The sequence below is a fragment of the Sorex fumeus genome, unplaced genomic scaffold (genome assembly GCF_029834395.1).
Source record: "Sorex fumeus unplaced genomic scaffold, SorFum_2.1 ptg000169l, whole genome shotgun sequence".
Taxonomy (NCBI): domain Eukaryota; kingdom Metazoa; phylum Chordata; class Mammalia; order Eulipotyphla; family Soricidae; genus Sorex; species Sorex fumeus.
The window spans coordinates 12,543,049-12,565,211 of NW_026606226.1; the positions used below are offsets into that span (position 1 = coordinate 12,543,049).

A 22,163-nucleotide genomic window follows, 5' to 3' on the forward strand; every position below is an offset into this window, starting at 1 on the left:
GCTGGCCTCTTATCTCCCGGGAGCAAGTATCCTGTCTGCGCGGCGCACGAAGGCGTTTGGGCATCTCCGCGGATATTTATACAGCGTGTGTGATGCGGAGAGCCGGACGCGCGCAGCAGAGGCCGGGGGAGTGGGGGGAGGGAGGACGAGGGGGAGCGGGGGGAAGAGAAGAGAGAGGAGAGCGCTAAGGAGGGGAGAGAGGGAGGAGAGGGAGAGGAGAGGGAGAGGGAGAGGGAGAGGGAGGGAGGGAGAGAGAGAGAGAGAGAGAGAGAGAGAGAGAGAGAGAGAGAGAGAGAGAGAGAGAGATAGGACTTCCTCCCCGATTCGCAAAGTGAAGTCACTTCCCAAAATTAGCTGAAAAAAAGTTTCATCCGGTTAACTGTCTCTTTTTCGCTCCGCTACAACAACAAACGTGCGCAGGGGAACCGCGAGGGGCAGGGCGCTCGCGGGGGGCACGCAGGGAGGGCCCAGGGCGCCAGGGAGGCCGCGCCGGGCGAATCCGAAGGGACTGCGAGGTCAGGCAGTAACCGGGTCAATGTGTGGAATATTGGGGGTCTCGGCTGCAGACTTGGCCCAATGGACGGCACTATTAAGGTAAGCGAGCGGGCGGTGGGCGCGGGCCGGCGGGGCGGGCCGGGGAGGCCGGGCGGCGGGACCAACCGGGCGCAGGGAGCCGGGGTCCCGGAAGACGTGGCCGCTCTTCCTCCCTTCCGCGCCCCGGCTTTGCGCCGTGTCCTCCCGCGCTCGGGCGGCCGGTCCCTGCCGCGGGGGGCCACCGGCCGGGCTCCCCGTTCCAGCCATCCGCCCCTCGCCCGGTGCCCAGACGGGAGCCCGGCCCCCACCCACCGCGCAGTTGGCGGGACTGCGCGCGCGGGGGGAACGCGGGACGCCGCTCGGTCGGAGCCCGGGGCCGGAGACCTCCAGGTCCCCCGAGTCGCGTCGGGCCAGCCGGGTCGCCCGGCCCCTGGCCGCGCACTCGCCGGGCGGCCGGGTCCTTGCCCTGCCGCCCAGGGCCGAAGGCAGCTCGCGCCGCTGCCGGGTGGGCCCTGGGGCGGCCGAGTGGGCTGGTGGCAGGCAGCTCGGGGCGCGTGCGAGTGGTCTGGGGGGCTGTCGGAGCGGGCGCCTGCAGATGGGAACCCCTGTTTACTTGTCAGCGCGGGCGGGTTTCCCTTGCCCGCGGTCCTGCTGTCGCCGGGGCTGGCCGCTCGCCGCAGCCGCTCTCGGAGCTAACGGGCCGGCCCGGGCGCGTCCAGGGCTGGTCTGGGTGCAGCACCGCGGGGGCGCCGCCGCCGTGCGCCCGGGATCCCCGGGACCCAGCGTCCCGGCGGCGTCTGCCCGCCCAGCTTAGCTTCCCCCCACCCCACCCCCGGGCTGCTCAAGGAGCGCGTTCCTAGCTGCTCCTCCCGGGGCCGCAGTTCCCCAGACGACCCCATCCCCAGCCCACACCTGATGCCGAGGTCTGGGTTGCAAAGCGCCGCACGGAAGACCAGGAGGTCTGGGTTTCACGGGCGCGCGCGCCGGGGTTGACCAGTTGCTCCCTCTGGAAGGGGAAGTGAGGGCCTCGGGCAGAGGAGGGACACCCCCTCCAGCCACTGGCCTTGGAGGGCCGCGAGGAATGAATGGGCCCCCAGAATCCCGGAGATGCTGTAGGCTCAAACAGGATCTGTCTAGAAAGGTTCAGGTGCGTGAGTTAATCACCAGCACACCCCCTCCCCCCTCCCTGCAACCCCCCAGACTTAATCAATCAGCTGAGCACTCCTGTCGAGTAAGAGGCAAAGTTGGGGCTTGGAGAATCTGAGAGATCTTTATCACTTGGGTGGGGTGGTGGTTTCTATTTTCTAAGGTTTTTAAAATTTAAAAATTTTTTTTTTACACTTCTGAGATATGCTGACGTAGGTAAAAAGCACCAACTGAACGAACTTGCAAATCTGGAGATGCGATAAGTGATGGTGTTGGGTGAAAGTCTCTGAGTCCCCTTTCTCAAGATTGAAGGGGTGGGATAGGAGTGTGTTTGTGTGTGGGGGGGGGGGATGTCTGTGAGCCCTGGTTCTTTTACTCCTGCTTCTTGTCTGTCTTCCTGCTGGTGTTCATATGCCATTATCTTTGTGTTCCTGGCTTAATCCTCCATGCTCCATTCTAGAACCTTCCTCCTCAGTAGGCTGCTTGCCCTGAACCCAGAAGAGTTTAATCTGTCCTAAAAGGCTAGAAGAAGGGTAAGATGGCTCCACACACGGCCGGTATGGACACCCAAAGGAGAAGTGAAGTAACACCACCAGGCAACTGGCCCCAGTACAGGCCCTGAGCAGAGAGAGGAAGCTGTGGTCACTGGAGCCAGAATGTTCTAACCTCTGTAGATACGCAAAGGGATTGACATGTGGGCACGAACAACAGCTCTGACAGACCCTGGTCCTTGATGCTGTGGAGGGGGTACAGTCTTCATTTTGATTGTAAGTACCCCCACCCAAGGCCTCCCCATGACACCGTTCTTCATCCACTTTGACTGGTCATATAGACCCACCCACAGACCAATCGCCAGAGCCCAACATTCTGAAGGATTGAGACTGGTGTTTTCTTTGTGTTGAAGCCTAGGTTTCCTATTCCACAACTTTTAGTATTGGAGTTATCAGACCCCACATATCTGTCCAGTCCTTTCCCCTGAAACATTATACTCATGTGCGCTTATAAGAATACTTACCTACATGCCTACAAAACCCCATGCTGATAGTGACCTTTGGACCCTATCTACCACATCCAATTTGCAAACACAAATCTAGATGGTATCCCAGTCTGAATGGTTTTGAAAAGTCATCTTTGGGTGGTTCTAGGGTGTCAGTTTCATCCATCTGTATATATCTTCCCCCAAAGTCGAAGACATGTCAAAATACTACCTAGGGCACAGCATTTGGGAGTTCTAGCATGCCAGGGAAATCTGTATTTTTCTTCAGACTTCCATTATTTTGCGCACAATTTGCACAATTCCCTGTGGCTACAAGATCTTGATCAGTTGCTCTTGTTACAATAAGTCCTTCTGTAACAAACTCTCTTTCCCTGTCCCAAGAATGTCTGGGGGTGGGGAGGGTCTGAGTAACCTATGAGGAGAGTAAAGTTCGAGGGAACCAATCCCCTCATTGCTTGGCCCTGAGGCATTAAACCTGCAATATTAAACAACACCCTACCCCACCCCTGCTCCCCACACTGATATTATCAGTGTTGAAAAGCATGTGATATTGGCTGCAGCTTTAAGAAATGACCTGGTTTCAAAAACTCTGAGTTCTAGGCAGGCTTCAAGTGCAGTTAGCTGACAGTTCCATCATTTGATTCAGCACTCAAGGAAGCCACCATCAGAGGAGATGCAGACTCGGGGAAGGAAATAGGGAAGGAGGGAAATGAGGGGCTTGGAGCGAGAGCACTTGCACTCATTCACTGCTCTCACAGTTACTTGTCCTGTGCCCTGCAGCATGGCACTTTATTCTCGGGGTCTGAAGTGGTTCTAAAGCACTCCTTTGGTTTTGGTCAAGTGAGGCTTCATCCAAGTTCTCTATCTGGGTTGATTGCATATTTGTTGAATTTCCACTTGGATATGGAAGTTCTACTGCTCAGAATGTTAGACCCTAAGGTCTGGATTTCCCATAATACTATTTTATTAATTCAACTTGGATATTTATTATGTGTCTATGACATTCCAAGGCATGGCTCAGAATGTTGAGGGTAAAACAAGGACCAAACCCGACTGGAATTTACACTCTCCTGGAGGTGATAATCACATTACTAAATAATTCTGTGTCCAGGGGTGATACTTCAGAAGAACAATGAAGCAGTCTCAGGGTTAGAAAGTGCTAGGACTGAATCTGCCAGGATGATGCTTGAGGGCAGGTGTCATGAACAAAGTGTCAGTTGAGTTGTCAGCCTAACTTCAGCCAAGTGTCACCCCGCACGGCTGGTCCATGAGGAGGAGAAAGACGCTGGTCCTGGTAAATCCAGCAGATTGTCCTGTGTCAGGCAGGGCATGACTGACTGCCATAGTGTTTGTGACCTGGGAAATCTGACGATAGCCTTCCTGAACTGCAACATGAGGAATCCAAAGACAAAAGATTCTTCCAGAAGGGGTCCGCTTTCATTTTAAAGGAAAGAATCTCTATCATTACCTCTTAACCTACACACCTAGGGCTTTGAGAATACCACTAGGGAAGACTGTCATTTATCTGCCCCCCCCCCACCTCCTAGAATTGCTTCTCTTGGAGTTCCCAAATAGTGAATCTGGTCTGTTTTCGAATAATTTCTGCATGTCTGTGGTACTTCAACCTTCAAGTTCACTAATTTGCAACTTAAGAGCTTGAGAGGATATTTAGCTTTAAAGGTTCATTGGATGGGTGGGGAAACTGAGGTCCAGAGTTGTTTAATGAACAATCCAAGATTACTTGGCAGAGTTAGGGTGTGAATTGAGTGTTTCCCATCCTCAGGTCCCAGTTCTTCCTGCTCTTCCATGAAAGCTGTGATTGCCTTTGTCCCATAATTGTGAATTACTGAGTCCTAGAACAGGCAAGAAGCAGGTGCTTAATTAAAAAAAAAAAGTAGTACTACCTGGTCTGAGAGATATTACAGCAGGTAGGGTGCTTGCCTTTCAAGAGGCTGATCCTGGTTTGATCCTCCTCAGCACCTCATATGATTCCCTGAGCACCCCCAGGAGTCATTCCTGAGTACAGAGCCAGGAGAAAGCAGTGAGCACTTCTGGGTATGACACAAACAACAAAGAAACAAAAAAACTCCTACTACCATCTTAAATTGTGTTGTTTTGAAATGTTTCTAATTTGAGAGTAGGACTTTTACAAAAGGAATCCTTCTTTCCGTTAGGAAGACAAACTAACCAGAAGATAACAAAAAAATTGAGTCTTTGACTTTAATATCTAGTAGGCCATTTACAGCCTAGGGGCAGGAGGGTTCAATTCCTATGTCGATAATTTCAACTATTGAATATTTGGAGCTGGAGCGATAGCACAGCGGGTAGGGCGTTTGCCTTGCATGCAGCCGACCCAGCCGACCCAAATTCGATTCCTCCGTCCCTCTCGGAGTGCCTGGCAAGCTACCGAGAGTATTTCGCCCGCACAGCTAAGCCTGGCAAGCTACCCGTGATGTATTCGTTATGCCAAACACAATAACAACAAAGTCTCACAATGGGACGTTACTGGACCCACTCGAGCAGATTGATGAACAACGGGAGGACAGTGCTACAGTTCTACAGTGCTATAATATTTGTCTGTAGAAATAAAATAGACTTAGATGACACAGGACATAACTTATGTACATCTTTCCAGACTGTGGGATGTGTGGTTTTAAATTTGTCAATGGTACTCAATAAGATTTTAGATTTTTCCAGTCACCTTTTTGGTATCAGTTAACTTGGCACAGGTTTTAAAAAGGAGTTTCAAGCTTCTGTTCTAGAAATGAGCTATCAGTCTCAGTATTGAGTTATCCCTGGCCAAAAAGTAGGAAAACTCTTATAATGAACCACCAAGAAGAATTTCTAATAGATTGAGGCCTATTTCCTACTTTAGTCTTCAGAAAATTCACCAGATTTAAAGGTAATACTCAGATCATTGGCCAAGTCCACATTTTCTGTGGGAGAAGACATTCTCTCTGAAGTCTAGCCAACTTTCAGATTATACATCAATAATCTAGGCTTAGAATGGAAGGTTCAGTATACTGTTCTTCATTTTTGACAACCGGCTGCTTTATATAGGTACAGAATCATGATTTGTTTTTGATCACATAACTTTGTTTTATCTGTACATGAAATGGCCTTCATCTGTCCTTTGCTTGTTGTTTAGCTGCCATTTGAAAATGCTTAAAAAATCGACCATGATGTGTACACACAGATATAGCAGTACCCAACCTTCCACCAGTTTTAATAGCTTTTTTAGTCGTCTCTGAGATGTGCAGGTGTCTTTCTCTCTACAGATCACTCCCTCTTTCATTTTCTGTCTGGCGTGGTTTCTATCTCTTGTGTCCATCCCTGTTATGTTTCATTCATCAGAGGCCTGGTATTTGGCAATGACACATCACTCTAATCTTGCTTCTGGCCTCCTAGACCCACATCACTAGGCTGAGCACTTTGAGATGCATTTCCAGAAGTGCATAGCTGGGAACTCTTGAGTTCCGCATTGTCATCCCAGGAGTCTGTCACGGAATCCTATGGAATTTGGTGTCAATCTGGAGAACTCGTTCCATGCAGAGTTGGCTAATCTTGTGGGAAATTTGTAACCTTTGCCTCCTTGGCATCAAAACCCACTCACCAACGTAATACACGTCAGTAAGGTCTTTTGCATGGGTGTTAGTTATGTGGGCAGTGAATTGGTGTCTCAGTGCTGTCAACATACAATGTAGATGGCAAAAGGATTACGCCCTGGAGATCAAACAGGTGATATCTCTCTCTCTCTCTCTCTCTCTCTCTCTCTCTCTCTCTCTGTGTGTGTGTGTGTGTATGTGTGTGTGCTTGCACATGCGCAGAGATACAGTACATATCATGCTGGCCTTGAGAAAAGAAGCATCATTTCTGAGAAAGACTTAATAATAATTGATATTTCGATATCCCCTCAAAACACTATGACATAGATCATCTGTTGAATTCTCCTGACAACTCTGTGAGGAATAATCTCATCCATCTCCTCTTTACCTGAAAGAAGTAAAGGTTCAGCAAGGAGTCAGCAGTTTGTCTGGGATGACTGCTCAGAACTGGGTTCAAACTCTGTGTTTCTTATTCCAATATAGCTTTCTCTACACATGCCAACCATACCGCCTCCGCGAGGAATGGGTTTTGAAGCTTGGGTAGGTCTGGCACAGGAAGAGATGTTTCAAGAGCTTTCTAGAAAAGTGAATTGCTTTTGGTGTGGTGGTGGTGGTGAGTGCTGTGTATAAAGAGATGGCAAAGGAGGGAAAATTCCACCATGGAGGACCTGCAGTGCTAGAGCAAAGAATTTGGGTCTTGTTAGATATAAGGAGAGGAGGAATGAAACAAATTTAATATAGGCATCATCTCGTCCTCTGTGTAATTGGGCAAGCCTCTTAGGAATGGAATGGCCTGTCACATACCAGGCAGGAGTGAGCAGTCAACAGAATAGATAGATAACCAGCGATTAGTATAGGCCACCAGGCCGTGCTATCAGCTTACTGTGAAGAAGTCTGTTTATGAAATAAGGACTCAGGAAAGGGAGGAGAAAAGTGTCTCAGCAGAGCTCATAAAAGATGTCATCATCCTTTTCATCCCACTCCATGTGTCTTCTTGTGTTGTTTTCTAGAGAATTCACTCAAGGGCCACCACTCATGGGTGACCACGTTAGTGTTCATTCCTTTCGAGAGTGAGTCAGCGGTAGAGATTGAGACAGGCGAAAGGAAAGGCTGTTTTTCCAGCACCTCAATCACATTCCTACCGGAAAGTCGGAACCATTTGACATATTCCACTCCATGCACGGGGCTCATCTCCTCCCTCAGAAATACTCACAGTTGGCCCCCACAAACCCCAAACTCAGCGCATGGTCCCCTTCTTTCCAAGGGGGGGCAGAGATGCTGTGTTCAGATGCTTTTTCGGATCATGCAACAGTTTTTCAGCAGCTTTGGAATTGCTCAAACTTACAAAAATGAACCCAGTTGCTGAAATATTTAAGATATTTCCCTTCTTTGGGGAGTGATGTGGCTGCCATTTAGTTCACGATCAAAGCCCAGAATATGTGCCTTTTTTCTCCCCTCAAGCCAGCCTCCAAGAGAACACAGACTTGAATACTAAAAGACTTGGCCAATAGCAGGGCTCTATTACCCAGAGAGTGTTCTGTGTCCAGGGAATCAAAGCACTTAGGTCCAGCTCAGCCACATACACGAGAGACGCCAGCATTACAGATGCCCCAGGAGCGTTAGGCTTGAATTTCTAGACATCTGTGTAGTCTACTGGACTGGAGCGTTCCAGGAGCAGAGCTGCTTGGTCGGGATAGTCACTGATTGCATTTATATATTTATGTAGCAGTACTCACTGGTTTTATGTGTGAAGGCATCTGAGCTAGAATGATTGTTCTTATTGTTTTCATAGCAAAGATGTGTAAACATGTAAGTTCATCAGGTAGCTCTTAGCCTGAGAGTTGCCGATCAATGAATGTTGTTTCTATCTTTTTCAAGTGCATGTAGTTACATTGAATTTCTTAGGCCTGAAGTCATTTTATCTTTCAGCATTTACCATTTAATTCAGACTCCTTCATTTATTTCTTCAACTGAAAATGGAATAATCTTACCAGGCACCATGTCCAACCAAACTCTATGTCAACAAAAAAGAACAAGATACCTATAGTGTATCTTCAGAACACCAGAGTATCTTGAAAAATCAGAGAAAAGTTTTCTCTGATTTTTTGTTTTTAACAAAGCATATTCATGGAAGAACTCTATTTGTGGCTTGTTCTCAGAAGGAAATCAAGGTTCCTTCTCCCAAATCATGACAGCTATCTCACTGTTTCCATTGCTTTCTTACTCTGGGCGATAGAGTTCAATTTTCAGACATTTTTTGATAACCAGGGCTTCAGGTCAAGAAAACTCCTTCTCAGCTCCTGTTCCTATATTTCTGTATTGCTATAGAAGAAAAAGTACTGTAAGTGAAAGATGAGTAAGATAATGAGAAAAACTATTTCTCATCCATACATCAAGGGAAAATGTCCCAATATATAAAAACATTGTAGCACTGTCTTCCCATTGTTCCTCTATTTGCTTGAGGGCCCAGTAACGTCTCTATTGTGAGACTTGTTTTTACTGTGTCTGGCATATCGAATACGTCACGGGGAGCTTGCCAGGCTTCGCCGTGCGGGCAAGATACTCTCGGTAGCTTGCTGGGCTCTCCAAGAGGGGCGGAGGAATCGAACCCGGCTTGACCGGGCCGGCTTCGAGCAAGGCAAACGCCCTACCACTGTAAATGTCCCAATATATAAAAATAAAAAATATATATAGGTTATTTGGCAGAAAAAATGGGAGAAATGGGGGCTGGAGCACAGCGAGTAGGGCATTTGCCTTGCACACGGCCGACCCAGGTTCGATTCTCAGAATACCATATGGTCCCTTGAGCACTCTTAGGAGTAATTCCTGAGTGCAAAGCCAGGAGTAACCCCTGTGCATTGCTGCTGGGTGTGACCCCAAAAAGCAAAAAAAAAAAAAAGGAGAAATGTTCAATATTCATATTGCTGTGAATCAACAACACTAGATAAATAAAAGTAGAATTGCAATAGCACAGCGGGTAAGGGGTTTGCCCTACATGCGGCTGACCCAGGTTCGATTCCTCCACCCCTCTCAGAGAGCCCGGCAAACTATGAAGAGTATCTCGCCCACACAGCAAAGCCTGGCAAGCTCCTCTGGACTTATTTGATATGCCAAAAACAGTAACAATCAGTCTCAAAATTTGTTGTGAGATGTTGCTGGTGCCCACTCAAGCAAATCAATGAACAACGGGAGGACAGTGCTACAGTGCTACTGATAAATACAGATGAATAGTACACATAGAAAAAGAATCTCATGCATGTGCACAAAGGCATTCAATTAAAAGTAATGAAGTTTCAATGTGTATCACCTGTGAGGATAAAACAGATTAAGAGGGGTTGCAGAAATAACTCAAAGGACTGGAGAGTCACACAAGCGAAGCCTGCGGTCAATCCTCAGAACCATATGATATCCAGAATATCACAGGAATGACCCTGAGCACAGCTAAGTGTGGTCCCACACTCCCACCCATCGCCACTTAAAAAGAAGGTAGTTAATGCCCCTGTTAGAGAGAGCATCACTCTCTTACCCAACTGGTGATACCAATTTGGACTAATCTTTCTGGAGGGCAATTTAGGAAACATCAATTGTGACGTTAAATACATTTGATAATATTTTTACTCTTAATAATATTTCTTTTAGTGAACAGACATGTTCACTCTGATACCAAAGATATATCTATATTTACTAAAGTATTGTTTGTCATAGCAAAAACTGGGATTTTGAACTCAAATATCCATCAATAGGAAGCTATAAAAATTAATTCTGGAAGATTCATGTAAGAAAATAGCAGACAATGATTAGTTTCCCTGTCCTAAGACCCTGCCTGTTTCAGCAGATTTTATTTATTTGTTTACTCTTTTGCTTTGGTTTTTTTTTTCTTTTTGGGTCACACCTGGCGATGCACAAGGGTTACTCCTGACTCACGCACTCAGAAATTACTCCTGGTGGTGCTCGGGGGACCATATGGGATGCTGGGAATCGAACCTAGGTCGGCCACGTGCAAGGCAAGCGCCCTACCCACTGCGCTATCACTCCAGCCCCCCTGTTTTGCTTTATTTTGCTTGTCCAAACTCAGCAATCTTGGGGGAACCAGGCCCTGCTGGGATTGACCGGGGGCGGGGGGGTCTTCCTCACTCCAGTCCAGCACTTCACCTCCAGTATCCTGGACAGGCTCTATAACACTTTCCATTAGGGGCGCAGATGACCCTTCCGCTCAGTGGGCCCATGTGACTCTCCTACAATCCAGGGCCTGATTCTAGGGCTAAAACCAGGGCCTCTCTGGAGGTGTTCTGTGAATTTCTGCGAGCTGCTTATTTTTCTTACCCAGTAACACTTGCTAATCCCCTTGCATTAATGCAACTGCGGAAAGGGCCAGACTTTGCTTGGAGTCTTCTTGTCTTTTTCAAAATTTGGCTCGTTCAAAACCCAGAATGCATCTGTCCCCCAGCACTTTCCCCCCTGGACTTAAAACATTTTTTTCCTTTTAATGGAAGGGAAATTAGGCTCATCTGGTTTTGATTCATTTACACTTGACTCTTTAAAACAACAACAGCAATATTTTGAGCGCTTATTTGATGTCCAGGAAGAATTTTAAGTCTCTTAGCAAGTTTTCTGGAAGGCTTTTTCTTTTTCTTCGTCAAACAGGAAGTGGTGCCTTGCCATGGGCCCCATTCAGTTTGAAACCGTAGCACCCCCTCACCCCCTCCCATTTTGCCTGGGCCCCATGGCACATGCTAAGGCTTTGCAGGAGTTACTTACCACTTACCTAGGAGCAAGAGATTCTCTCACCTTCCAGCCAGGAGGAACTCTGAGGAGGAGGGGCCATGGGAACCAGAAGAAAGAGAAGATGGAATGATTAATCTAGCTTGATCCTAGGGCTAAGTGACTTGGTTCCCTCCACGTGCTTCGAACAAGGGTCAGACACATTTCACCCTTGTCACTACCTTAAGAGGTGTTCTTGCTTTTAGTTTGGAAAGGGGAGTGGCTCGCCCAAGGTCTACTAAGCAGAAAGTTGGATGGGAAGAACAGAGATTTGAACTTTATCTTATTTGTCTCCAGAGTTCATTGTGTTGACTGAGGCACGCAGGCATCTAAATGTACATGGCTCCCAACTTAAGCCACCTACAACGGATCATGTGGACTTAGTTGGTTTTTTCGTTCCTTAGTCCAAGTTTGGATTAGACCCCCCAGTCCTCAGGCCACCCACAGCTACATCGCACAGATTCATTGCTCTGCTCAACTCTTTATCCTTTGGCAAGAAGGTTTAAGTCCTGCCCCTCTCAGAGAAGAGAACCTGCATGGTTGCATGACTTGACTTAGCAGGTCTGCTAGAGTGAGCAAGAGAGGCTGGGACCCACAGGGTCTGTTTTACTTTAAGAAACTCAAGATAAAAGAAAAGGGCTTGTGATTCATAGATAACAGTGTATGCTTGGATTCTTCTACCAGACCTCCTTCTCTAGCCACCTACCCTTTCTTTCACTCTTGCTCTGACTCTCGCTCTTTTTCCTTCTCTTTCTCTTGTGTCCTTACCCAAAGGAGACATGATTTATTTAAAGAAAAAACACAATGCCAGATTTGGGGAGGGTTCTACAAAACACAAAGAAAGGAATGTTTTGCAAGATGAAAAGGCCATCATTGAGAAAGGCTGACTTCAGGCTTCTGTTTCTCCTAATAGCATTTCTTGTTATTTCAAGGCTGATTGACTTATAACTGCATCCACAGCCACCTCACATCAGTTCTTTTTATCAGCCCAAGTGAGACTTCCTGTGGACTGGCCCAGCTTCCTGATGTATTTCCTTTTTCCTTTGGCAGAACAAAGAAAACCAGAGCTCAAGGATCCTTTGGACCAAATATAAGTTAGTGCTGAAGAACCTGTTATTTGATTTTAAAGTTTTCACTCTCCGTGCACAAGGCTTTTGTATGGTTCCCACAGTCTCTGTACACCATCCTCGTGGGTTCCTGGTGCAGTTACCAGGGGTTCTTGGGCCTTTCAGTCTCATCTTATTGTTGTTTCTGGACCACACCTGGCAATGCTCAAAGGGTTTTCCTGGCTCTGTGCTCAGGGTTCACTCCTGGTGTTGCAGGGGGGATCATATGGGATGCTGGGAACTGAACCCAAGTCAGCTGTGTGCAAGGCAAGAGTCTTACCCCACTGTGCTATCTCTGCAGCCCCTCAATCTTACCTTAACTGAAGTGTCTCCATTTAATGCATGAACTCATTTTCCTCACCCCCACTTCATAAGCACATGTGCCCCGAATCCCAACCATGCATGGTTCTCTAAGGGTTTCCTGGAACATTTCTCTCTATAGGGATTCAACAAAAGATGAGTAAGCAGCCCTTCTATTTAAACATTTCAATCAATCCTTGCCTGAGATTCTAACTCTAGGAACATACGTGTAAGAAAAGGAGTTTCATTGTAGAGCAAAAGGTCTGTGACTTCAGTTGAAGAAATCCTGAAATTGGATGCAGTATTGCTTTGCTTGTTTGCTGAACATCTGCTGGATTGCTCTTCACCACTTATCCACACTATCTCCTGTGCAAAATTCCCAAAAGACTCTTAAGCATGGCTCAGGACCCCACGCGAGTACTACTGAGAGGACTACTTGGGTCTCTGCCTTATCCCCTGTAATAATATGCAAATATTGCAAAGACATATAGGACATCCCAGTGCTCTCAGAACATAAGAGACCTTGAACAGAAAAGATGACAAAGACCCTAAGATAGGATATTTAAAGGTTAGAACCAGTGAGAGCTCTACACTGGAAACAACTGTGTTACTGATACTTTCTAATGATGCATTCTACCATCAGGATGTTTCTAGACTTCGTGAACCAACAATGCAGACATGCTGTCTCTGTTCACTGGCTCTTGTTTCATGACTGCTGCCATCACACTCCTGGGTGTTAAAGATGACAGTTTCTGCAGGAACCGTCTGAGCGGCCAAGCAGCCTCCCCCCACATGTCACCAAAGCACCTTTTCTCTTTATAAGGACCACTGGTTTGGAATAGAAAACAATTGAAATGGAAAGAAATCTTCCGAAATAGATGAGAGACACATTTCTAAGAAACTGAATCATTTGGTTTGGTTCACAGTTAGATTTCTCCTAAACTAGTGTTACTGGTTCTAGATGAAAATGGATGGGCAGTATTCTCAAAGAGGACAGTTACTCAGTGGTGAGTGTGAAGGGAGTTATGGGCATTACTGGGACACTGAGCCTTATAGAACTGACTTTGGAGTATCACCAGAAAGGAGTTAGGTGATTGGATGTAGTTATATGATGTCCAGATCTCTCTCTTCTCTGCACCATCTTCTGCCTCCAGCCTGTCCCTGGGTTCATGATAAATCACAAATCCTAGAGCAAAACCAACCCTTTTCTCATGCCACTCCCCCAACTCAGGTCATGCCAACTCTAGAGAACTATCTATGTAAGACTTCTTGGGCCCAAGGACACAGTTATCATTCTCAGTAGTCTTTGGTAGAACCTAAATTTTCTCTAAAGATCAGGAAAGTTGATGGATGTGTGTTCTCTCTGCTGTTTTCTTGAAAGGACAGGGAGAACAAACAGACTGTTTTTCTGGAAATGTTGATCCAGAAACCTGGTATGCAGGGATTTTCCCAGCATGCTATGGAGCTGGCATTCAGGCAAGTGAATTGACCACTCTGGACATCAGCATCTCTAAACTATTCTTTCTGCGAAATTGAGATCTCTATAGAATTACTGGATTTGTAGGCTGGTAAAGGATCACCCTCCCCTGCCTTCCCAGCATTCACCCCCAAATAGACAAGCAGAATCTGGTAGTGGGATGGCTTTGGAACTCATCAGAATCCATCATTTCTTCCCACCAGTTTGGACTGGGTATGACCCAGACTCTGCCCAGAGCATTCCCTTTTTAAGAAAAATTTAAATGCTGTGTATATTTCATGGGAAATTTCACACGCCTGTTTCTTATTCACTTCCAATTAAAGGCTCAAACTGCTGGTTTTGTAAGAACTCTTTGATGATTCTGATTCTTTTAGGTTTTTTTTTCCCTCCTTAAAGTCCACAGAAGTTTAATAAATGTTACTCAGATATTTGCATGCTTAATTGTTAAAAAGTAACTGAAAACAGAAAGAACGTTTAAGAGTTGGGCACAAAACAAGCACATTAACAAGGAGAAGAGGGAGAGGGGTGTGTTCGTGAGAGGAACATGGATGGAAAAGGAGGGGTGTCCCTGCCTGGTGCTGGTCACTGGGAGGGAAAGTGTCACTGGGCCCAGATCTTCTGAAAAAAAAAAAAAACAGGGAAATGTCCTATGAATCAGAAATCCCTGTGCATGTCACCAGTTGATCCTGAGAGGCTGTCAGTTGAATCTTTAGAGCCATTGGAGGTGAAACAGTGTCATCATAAAGATCCTGACGCTCTTTGACTTCCCTCCTGATGCTCTTTGAATTCCCATTCTGGTTGCAGGGAATCAGCTGTCTGTAATTGCAGCGAGCCTCGTCCTCTTAAGTCCTTCCTTATAGTAGTTCATAAGAAAGCTTTGAGGAGGACCCTCTCTAGTCCCCTCATGGTATGAAAGGCAACAGAAACTGACCACGCTGACTTGGCTCCCTTGGGAGAGGTCCCAGAGTCCCCGAACGCACAGGTCATTCAGCAGTGCTTCTGTGGGTACAGAGTTGGGTGATCCCATTCCTGCCCTAGGTTGACTGGGGGTCATTGGGTAAGTTACTCTCCCTTTCTTAACCTCAGCTTTTCCATTTCCCAGCACCAAAGGATGAAGGCCAATAGAAGGAGCACAGTCTTAATCTCTTGTGGATTTTGCAAGAGAACAGAATGATGAGTTACTCTGAGTTTCTTCAGGATGGTGTTCATGAGTTCATTACTGCAGTTTGACTCTGGGGTGGTTCATAGGACAGTTATTCTTGTCAATTGTCAATCATGTAGTAGCTCCATTTCTGAGCCGTATTCAGATCTTTTTTGTTACAGAAGAGAAATACATCTCCCTCTTTATTGTCAAAGGCGAGCTAGTCATACCCGGTGCCCCAGAGTTACAGACTGTCACCAGATGGCCATAGAATGCAATATGGGAATACCATAAGTGGGCTCTTCGTGCTTGAAAATGGTGACACAAAATTGCCTTAAAACTGCAGTGAAATACTGGGGTGTTTTGAAAATTACTGTGTCAGCAGCAAAAAATGGTTTTGTGAATGCCATGTGCAATCTGAAGTGTACAAATCTAGGTTTAAACCCACTTATTAGCTGTGTGATCTTGAGCCAGATGACAACGTCTCTAACCCTCGCCTTCCCTATATTTAATATAAGAATAGTAACGATCATGATGTTAGATATTAAAAAGTCTTATGCATGACTGGATTAACAATGGAATCAAAGAGGCATGGAACTAAGAAAGCATAACAGTTGTAAGAGGGGTGTGAATGCTGGTTATTATACTCTTGGTTATTACTCTCATCAAGGCTCTTATTCGAACTTAACAGATAATAAATATTGCTTAATTGAATTCATTGGGTTGAATTTTTTTACTTGAACAATTTGCAAAGGCTTTGGCGGATTTAGTTAAAACCAATTAGCTCCTCATTCATATCTCATTACCCTTATAGACTCTCCATCCCTGCTAATGCACCCCTGCAGACAAAACCTCCCGCATATTCCTCCTTTCCCTCCCTTGCTTCCGGCCATTGTTCTACTCATGAAATTCCCATCCCAATCAATGGGGGTTTTACGTAAAATCTGATGGCAGGATATGAGTGCAGCTTCAGGAATTCCAGGCTTGTATTGCTGATAAAGAGTCGTGTCCGACGGAAAACACCAGAGAAACAAATTCTTGTGTCCAATCTGTGTTACTCAGTTGTTTTTTTATGGGGAGGGGGGTTGCCTCTGCTTTTAAAGACTCAGAGGCCCTGGAATATAAAACACGTATCTTTTACAACATTCCATTGTGAATAGGTTTTGAATGTCCATCTGCCAGGCCCACACACCCTGGACACCCCCACCCTTTTACCTCTGCTCTCTCTCACTCCTCCAGCTGTCCCAGTGTCCTGGTGCTAATGGGTTCAGGGGACATGAGGCTAGACCTGTAGCTGGTTACTTGGGAAATTTCAGTCTTATAGGCTCTGCTTCCCATTCCAGAAATAAGTTTTCCAACTTGGAAACAACTGTAAAACTGAAATGCCCTGATCAAGGAATATACATTTCTGTTGGAATGATAGCACAGGGGCTGGAGCAATCGCACAGCGGTAGGGCGTTTGCCTTGTGTGCAGCCAACAAGACCAACCCGGGTTCAATTCCTCCGACCCTCTAGGAGAGCCCGGCAAGCTACTGAGAGTATCTCGCCCGCACGGCAAAGCCTGGCAAGCTACCCGGGACATATTCGATATGCCAAGCACAGTAACAAGTCTCACAATGGAAACCATTACTGGGCCTGTTTGAGCAAATCGATGAACAATGGGAGGACAGTGACAGTGAGAGTGTTGACCATCAAAATCAATAGGTGTAACAGACTGAAGGATGAAGGCAAGGGTGAAAGAACTAAAGGAAGTTTATTTATTTGCCTTGAAGCTGGTCATGTATGTATGTTGAAATCACAAACAATAATGACTCTTACCTATAGAATAGACAAGGCTAGTTAGTCCTGACTCTCACTGGGCATGCCAATATTGTAGGAGTGGTAGCAGCTGTCATCCATAATGCCCCTCACAATCAAATAGAATGCCGATAGCAAGGGCAAGGGAAAGAGATTTGGTCCACATTTAACCCACAGTGAAGTGGTTCAGTAATAAGACAACCAAGAAGAGGATGATGAAGTGGACCATCTCCATTTAAAAATATTTATACAGCCCATTCACTTTGAGATTACGAGTTCTTCTTTAAGCCTTTTTGGTTGGATGTGTTGAATGAACATTGGGGTTTTATTCTTTGCCCAACGACTTAGGAGTTAAGAGTTCATGAGGCTGGCATAGACTGTCCTTTAAAGAATAACAGTGTTGCTAAGATCCTTTACACTCCCAAGCACCAAATGAAAGAAAGAGTAGAGTGCGTCCTAGAAAACGCGCATCTCAAATCTGGAAACTCATCTCTCACAATGGAAGCCACTGCAGCCTCACAGGAATCTCCCTTTTGTGGTCAGTGGTATCTTTGTGTGAGCTTGGTAACTATAACGGTTCTGGACAGACTTGTTATCCTCCCCCGTCCCATGTCTTGCTCAAACATCTACAGATGTGAAAGCATCAAATGCCACCTTGTCAGGTCTTTTTCTCGTCATTCTCGATTTGTGGTTTGAAACGTGACTTGGGTGGTAGAAGGCTCCAATATCTTTCCTTTAAAAGTTCTGATGTACAGGAAGCCTCATGAGAAAGTGGAAGAACTGTCAGAAGGAGAGATTTGGGAAACTTAATGGCATTTCTCAACCTGCTTAACTTTATTGTAAAGGTAAAGAACATGGGCGATTAAGACTCTGATTGTGTGAAGCGTGCATAGTGGTGAGGAGGGAGAAGTTCCTGGCCTACACTTTCTAACATGACATCTTCTGTCTTCACTATCCATGTGACTGGCCCTGGAAATGTAACTAGTCTAAAGAGGAACTCAATTTAAAAAAAAATCAATGCTGTTTTATTGTAATTAACCTGAATGTGTAGAGGCACATGTGAATAGTGGCCACCATATTGGAGATGGCAGGTCCATAGAGTTCAAGTCAAAAACTGCCTCCTGATCTGAATTTGGTCAGAAGAAATATTTATATGGATTATTTGTATCTGAGTCAGCAATGTGTTGTCCACATGGAAACTATCACTCTCATTTGCTCTGTGACTAATGTTATGGCAAAAATAAAATGGAAAGTGAGAACATTAAACCTAACACTAGCCCTAACCCTAACCCTGACCATAACCCTATCCTTAAATCTAAAAAAGGAAAAGGAAAAAAAAAAGGTAAAAAGTGACAGTTCTGTTTTACCTAGCTACTTCCAATGTTGGCCTGAGCTAAAACTAAAGTGACCATCCTGATTTTGGTCACCAGGTCTGTGCTAAACTTTAAGATCATAATTCTTTCTTTCCCTTTCTAGAAAATGAAAGCATTTGGAATTTAACACAGAGATAGTTACCAGTTATGAGCATGTATGTTGGATTTGTCAAAGAGAGTACGAACTTTTCTTGTCGAGCTCTGCATTGAAAAATGACCTGGGCCCAAGAAGGGGGGTCCAGGTGATTTCTATATCTTCATTTGTAAAGTGCAGCTACATCACGTCAAATGTCTTCAGCTGTAATACTTTGTGCAGTATGAATATATGATTCCCTAATTATCTTTCCTCTTAACAGACCCCTGGATTTCCTGATTCTCTTATCTCTAGAATTCATGATAGGAAGATTCATCCTGAAAGTAAAAATGTAAACAATGCAGCCTAATTTAGCAATAACTAGTTAGATTGGTGTCTTTGAGCCTCAGTTCCCCCTGAGTAAGGGTCATCCCAGGTTTCTACTGTTGTTCCCCATAAAATACTCAGTTACTTGCTCTCTCAAATTTTGTCTTTTGTGGCCTTTGTCCACAGATAGGATCATAAGAAATGATCTTTGCTTCCTATGGCATGTTCTACTGCTGTGTCTTGGGAACTGCTATGAGGCATGGACATTGGGTGTCCTGCTCCAAGGGAGACTGGAACTCATGAGGAGTCCTCTCCAGTGAACAGCTAGATAGTGGCTGTGGTTTGGGAAGCCTTCAGGTGGACTGTGAAGGATAAATATGGCCTGTCACTGGGTCTGTGACCTTCATTCCTGAGATGGGTTGTGTCCATTCCCGCTGAATGGACACTACAGAGGCAATAAGGCAAACTTCTTGGTGGTCTAGCTTGGTGTCACAGGGATGCCCCTTCGGGGTCCTGCTTCTTACACACTCATACCTTCGAGAGAGGGTGAAATCCAGGTCCCAAAAGGATCAGACGGAGACTCCACTGAATATCTCCTCCTGGTTATGTTTAAGGCATCCATTTCATATTTCTCTGACTCATTTTTAGAGCATGTCTCTTTGCTTCCTTTTTCTTCTTCCCAGGTGGCATTAGAAGGTAAAGAATGGACAGGCATGTTTCTGTGGCCAACGCCCCCTAGTTATTCCTGTTGGGATGATGTAAGCATTAAGTATAAGCATTGATTTTCATTGTCTGCTCCAACTCCTTGAAGAGACTCTGCCCCTTTGCCTTTGAAAAGCCATCTGACCTATATTGGGGGTTGGGTGTTGCTGAGCGCCTGCCACACATCAGTGCTGAGGTGAAGCAGTTAAAAAGGATAGGCAGGGCTCCTCCTTTGGCACAAACTACAGTAGAACAGGAAAAGGAGTGCTAAGTGCAGAGGGTTCTATAGAATGGGAAGTACGTGACCCTTCAGCAGAGTATGACAATTAACTTTGACTTGAGGTCAAAGGTTTCCCTAAGGAAGTGACATTTAGACTGAACCCTGAGTGATGAGGAGTAGGTGTGAAAGAGAATAGCTGTAAGTCTCTGTTGGATGGATGGATGGATGGATGGATGGACGGACAGACGGATGGATGGACAGATGGATGGACTGACGGATGAACAAATAGATGGGTGAATAATTAATAATTGCAACCCTGTGTCTTTGCTAAGTTAAGTAACACGAGCTTACTCTTTGCAACCATAGCCCGTGCAGGCATTATCTGTGGGTCTATAAGCCATTTTTAAATTTTTTTATTAGTGAAACACCATGATGTACAGTTGTAGACTTACACATTTTTGTGCTTGGGTTTCAGTTATACATGATCGAGTACCCATCCCTCCACCAGTGCCCATTCTCCACCACCACTGATCCCAGTATCCCTCCCACCCCCATCCCCCCCATCCCACCCTGCCTCTGTGGCAGGGTCTTCCCTTTTGTTCTCTCTCTCTCCTTTTGGGTGCTGTGGTTTGCAAAAGAGGCATTGAGTGTATAAGCCATTGTCTTAGCCATCCTCATCTAAAGTAAAGGCAGATAAGGTAGTAGATGTAATAAGGCATCTTGTGAGAGCAGCTGCATCTGAAAGCTTTCCAGATTTGGGCTTTTCTAAGTGTATGAAGTACCTAGTGTTGGTTGACAAGCTTTTTCTTTTATTTGTTTGGTGGGGGAGTGTATGCTTTTCAGATGCAGTGCAGCTAGACCTTTCCAGGACACAGTGATTCTGGAAGTTCTACTCCACCCTTTCAAAATGTCAGCCTGAGGCCTGGCTGGGTCTCCTTTTGGCGTGACTCCTTCACGAAGAAGGCAAAAGACTCTTCGGCAAACAAGTGCAGGAAGATGTGCCTGCCTGCTTTGATTCCACCTACAAGCTCTGCAAATAAGGCCAGGGTCTCCTCACGCTTTGGTTTCTGCAACTGCAGAAACGGGTGATTCTGCTTATGATAATTTTTACCTCGAAGTGATGTTGTCATTGAGATGGCTGTGAAAACGTTCTTGCAAGATGAAAAAGAAGAAGAAAAGAAACCACCTCACCCCGGGACATGATCTGTGTTTGGTGTTCTCTGACTCTTAGAGACACTCTCTGATCGGAGACTCTTGAGAGATTTAGAACTAGGTTTGGCTTTTGAGAATTTTTCTGGAATGACTGCGCCCTTTCCCTCATTATTACAGAATCACCACCTTAACAGATCTGGAGTGTCTGTAATAATCACAACAATACTGATATGTATCGAGTATTGACTAATGAATAAGTGCTTCGGCCCTCCTTTTAGTGTCTCCCTTCCTGCTCCATGTACTTACTATTATTACTCTCGCTTTGCCCATGAGGGGGTCAGGGGCCTCCACAGAGCTATGGCTTTCCCCAAAGTCCTCTTGCATATAAGGTCCGTGTGATCCCAAAGACTTCCCTCCCTCCATATGGGAAATATTTGGAGTTTTTCACAATGAGAGCTCAGGGTTGCTAAGTGACTAGACACGGACAATTAATGACTCCTGCCCGGCAATACAAGAGTGTTAACATTAGCAGAAGTTTATTTTTGCCATTCCTTTGGTCTTCTGCCGTTCCCACATGCCTCCACCCCTTTTCTAACCGTATTGCTCTCCTGTTATTTGAAAGGGAGTTGGTGGGGGAGATCTACTGCCAAACTTGTCCAAAGCATAAATGGATTGAATCCAAACCAGAGAAAGCAAATGGTGAAGAAATGAAGACGTGAGGATTGGTCTGTCACTTGGGGAGTTCTGGACGTGGGGAAGTACCATTGGTAGGCCGGCACTGCTATATTGCTGGCAGCTGCAACAGTTCTTGGAGTCTTTTTTATGACTTCAGGGGCTCCTGGGGCTCCCAATGTCCCTCCTATAGTGCCTGCTGGAAGGGGCTAGCAATAGACCTGGCCCGGGTTACTTCTGTTCCCACCAGGGCTCTGAGCGATGACCTGGTTGGATTCCACTTGCAAAGGTCATACTTTGAATTCAAGGCAGAGGAAAAAGTGAAGCTAGCACAGGGCAAACCTGCAGGACCCAGGGGTCTGCGCATGCTGGAGGGCTCTCCTGGCTATACTGCACGCTGCTGATAAGGCCAACAGGGATGACAAACGAAACATTGTCAGGACAAAGGAAATTCCCTGTGTTGCATTGTTTAAAGGAAGCCACTTTCCAGAGGCTCAGGAGAACAAGGTTTGGGGTGGGGGCACAGCCAGACCTTCTAACTGGCAGGAGGAAGAGGCAGGGGAAAGGCTGGGGGCTCGGGGCAGCAATTGGGGGACCATCTGCCCCTCATTTCATCTATGGGGAAGGGGCACTGCTCTGGTTGGAAGTCAAGAAGGGGGTCAGTATAGTTTATGGGGTTCTTAGGGATGAGGAACCTGAGGCAGACAGTGTAGGTCATGGAAGACTCGCGGGGGGGAAAAGCACCTAGTTGATCTGGTTCTGAGTTTAAATTCTGCACCT

General features: G+C 46.0%; 1 protein-coding gene across 1 annotated transcript in view; it reads left to right on the forward strand.

The window, feature by feature from the left end:
• The first annotated feature begins 254 nt into the window (after positions 1-254).
• The window catches only part of FLI1 (Fli-1 proto-oncogene, ETS transcription factor), a 123,373-nt gene continuing 101,464 nt past the window's right edge, over positions 255-22,163 (forward strand). Inside the window, exon 1 of the mRNA XM_056107571.1 lies at positions 255-594. Coding sequence (XP_055963546.1) covers positions 577-594 — 18 coding nt within the window. The 5' untranslated portion in view covers positions 255-576. The remainder of the gene's footprint in view (positions 595-22,163) is intronic.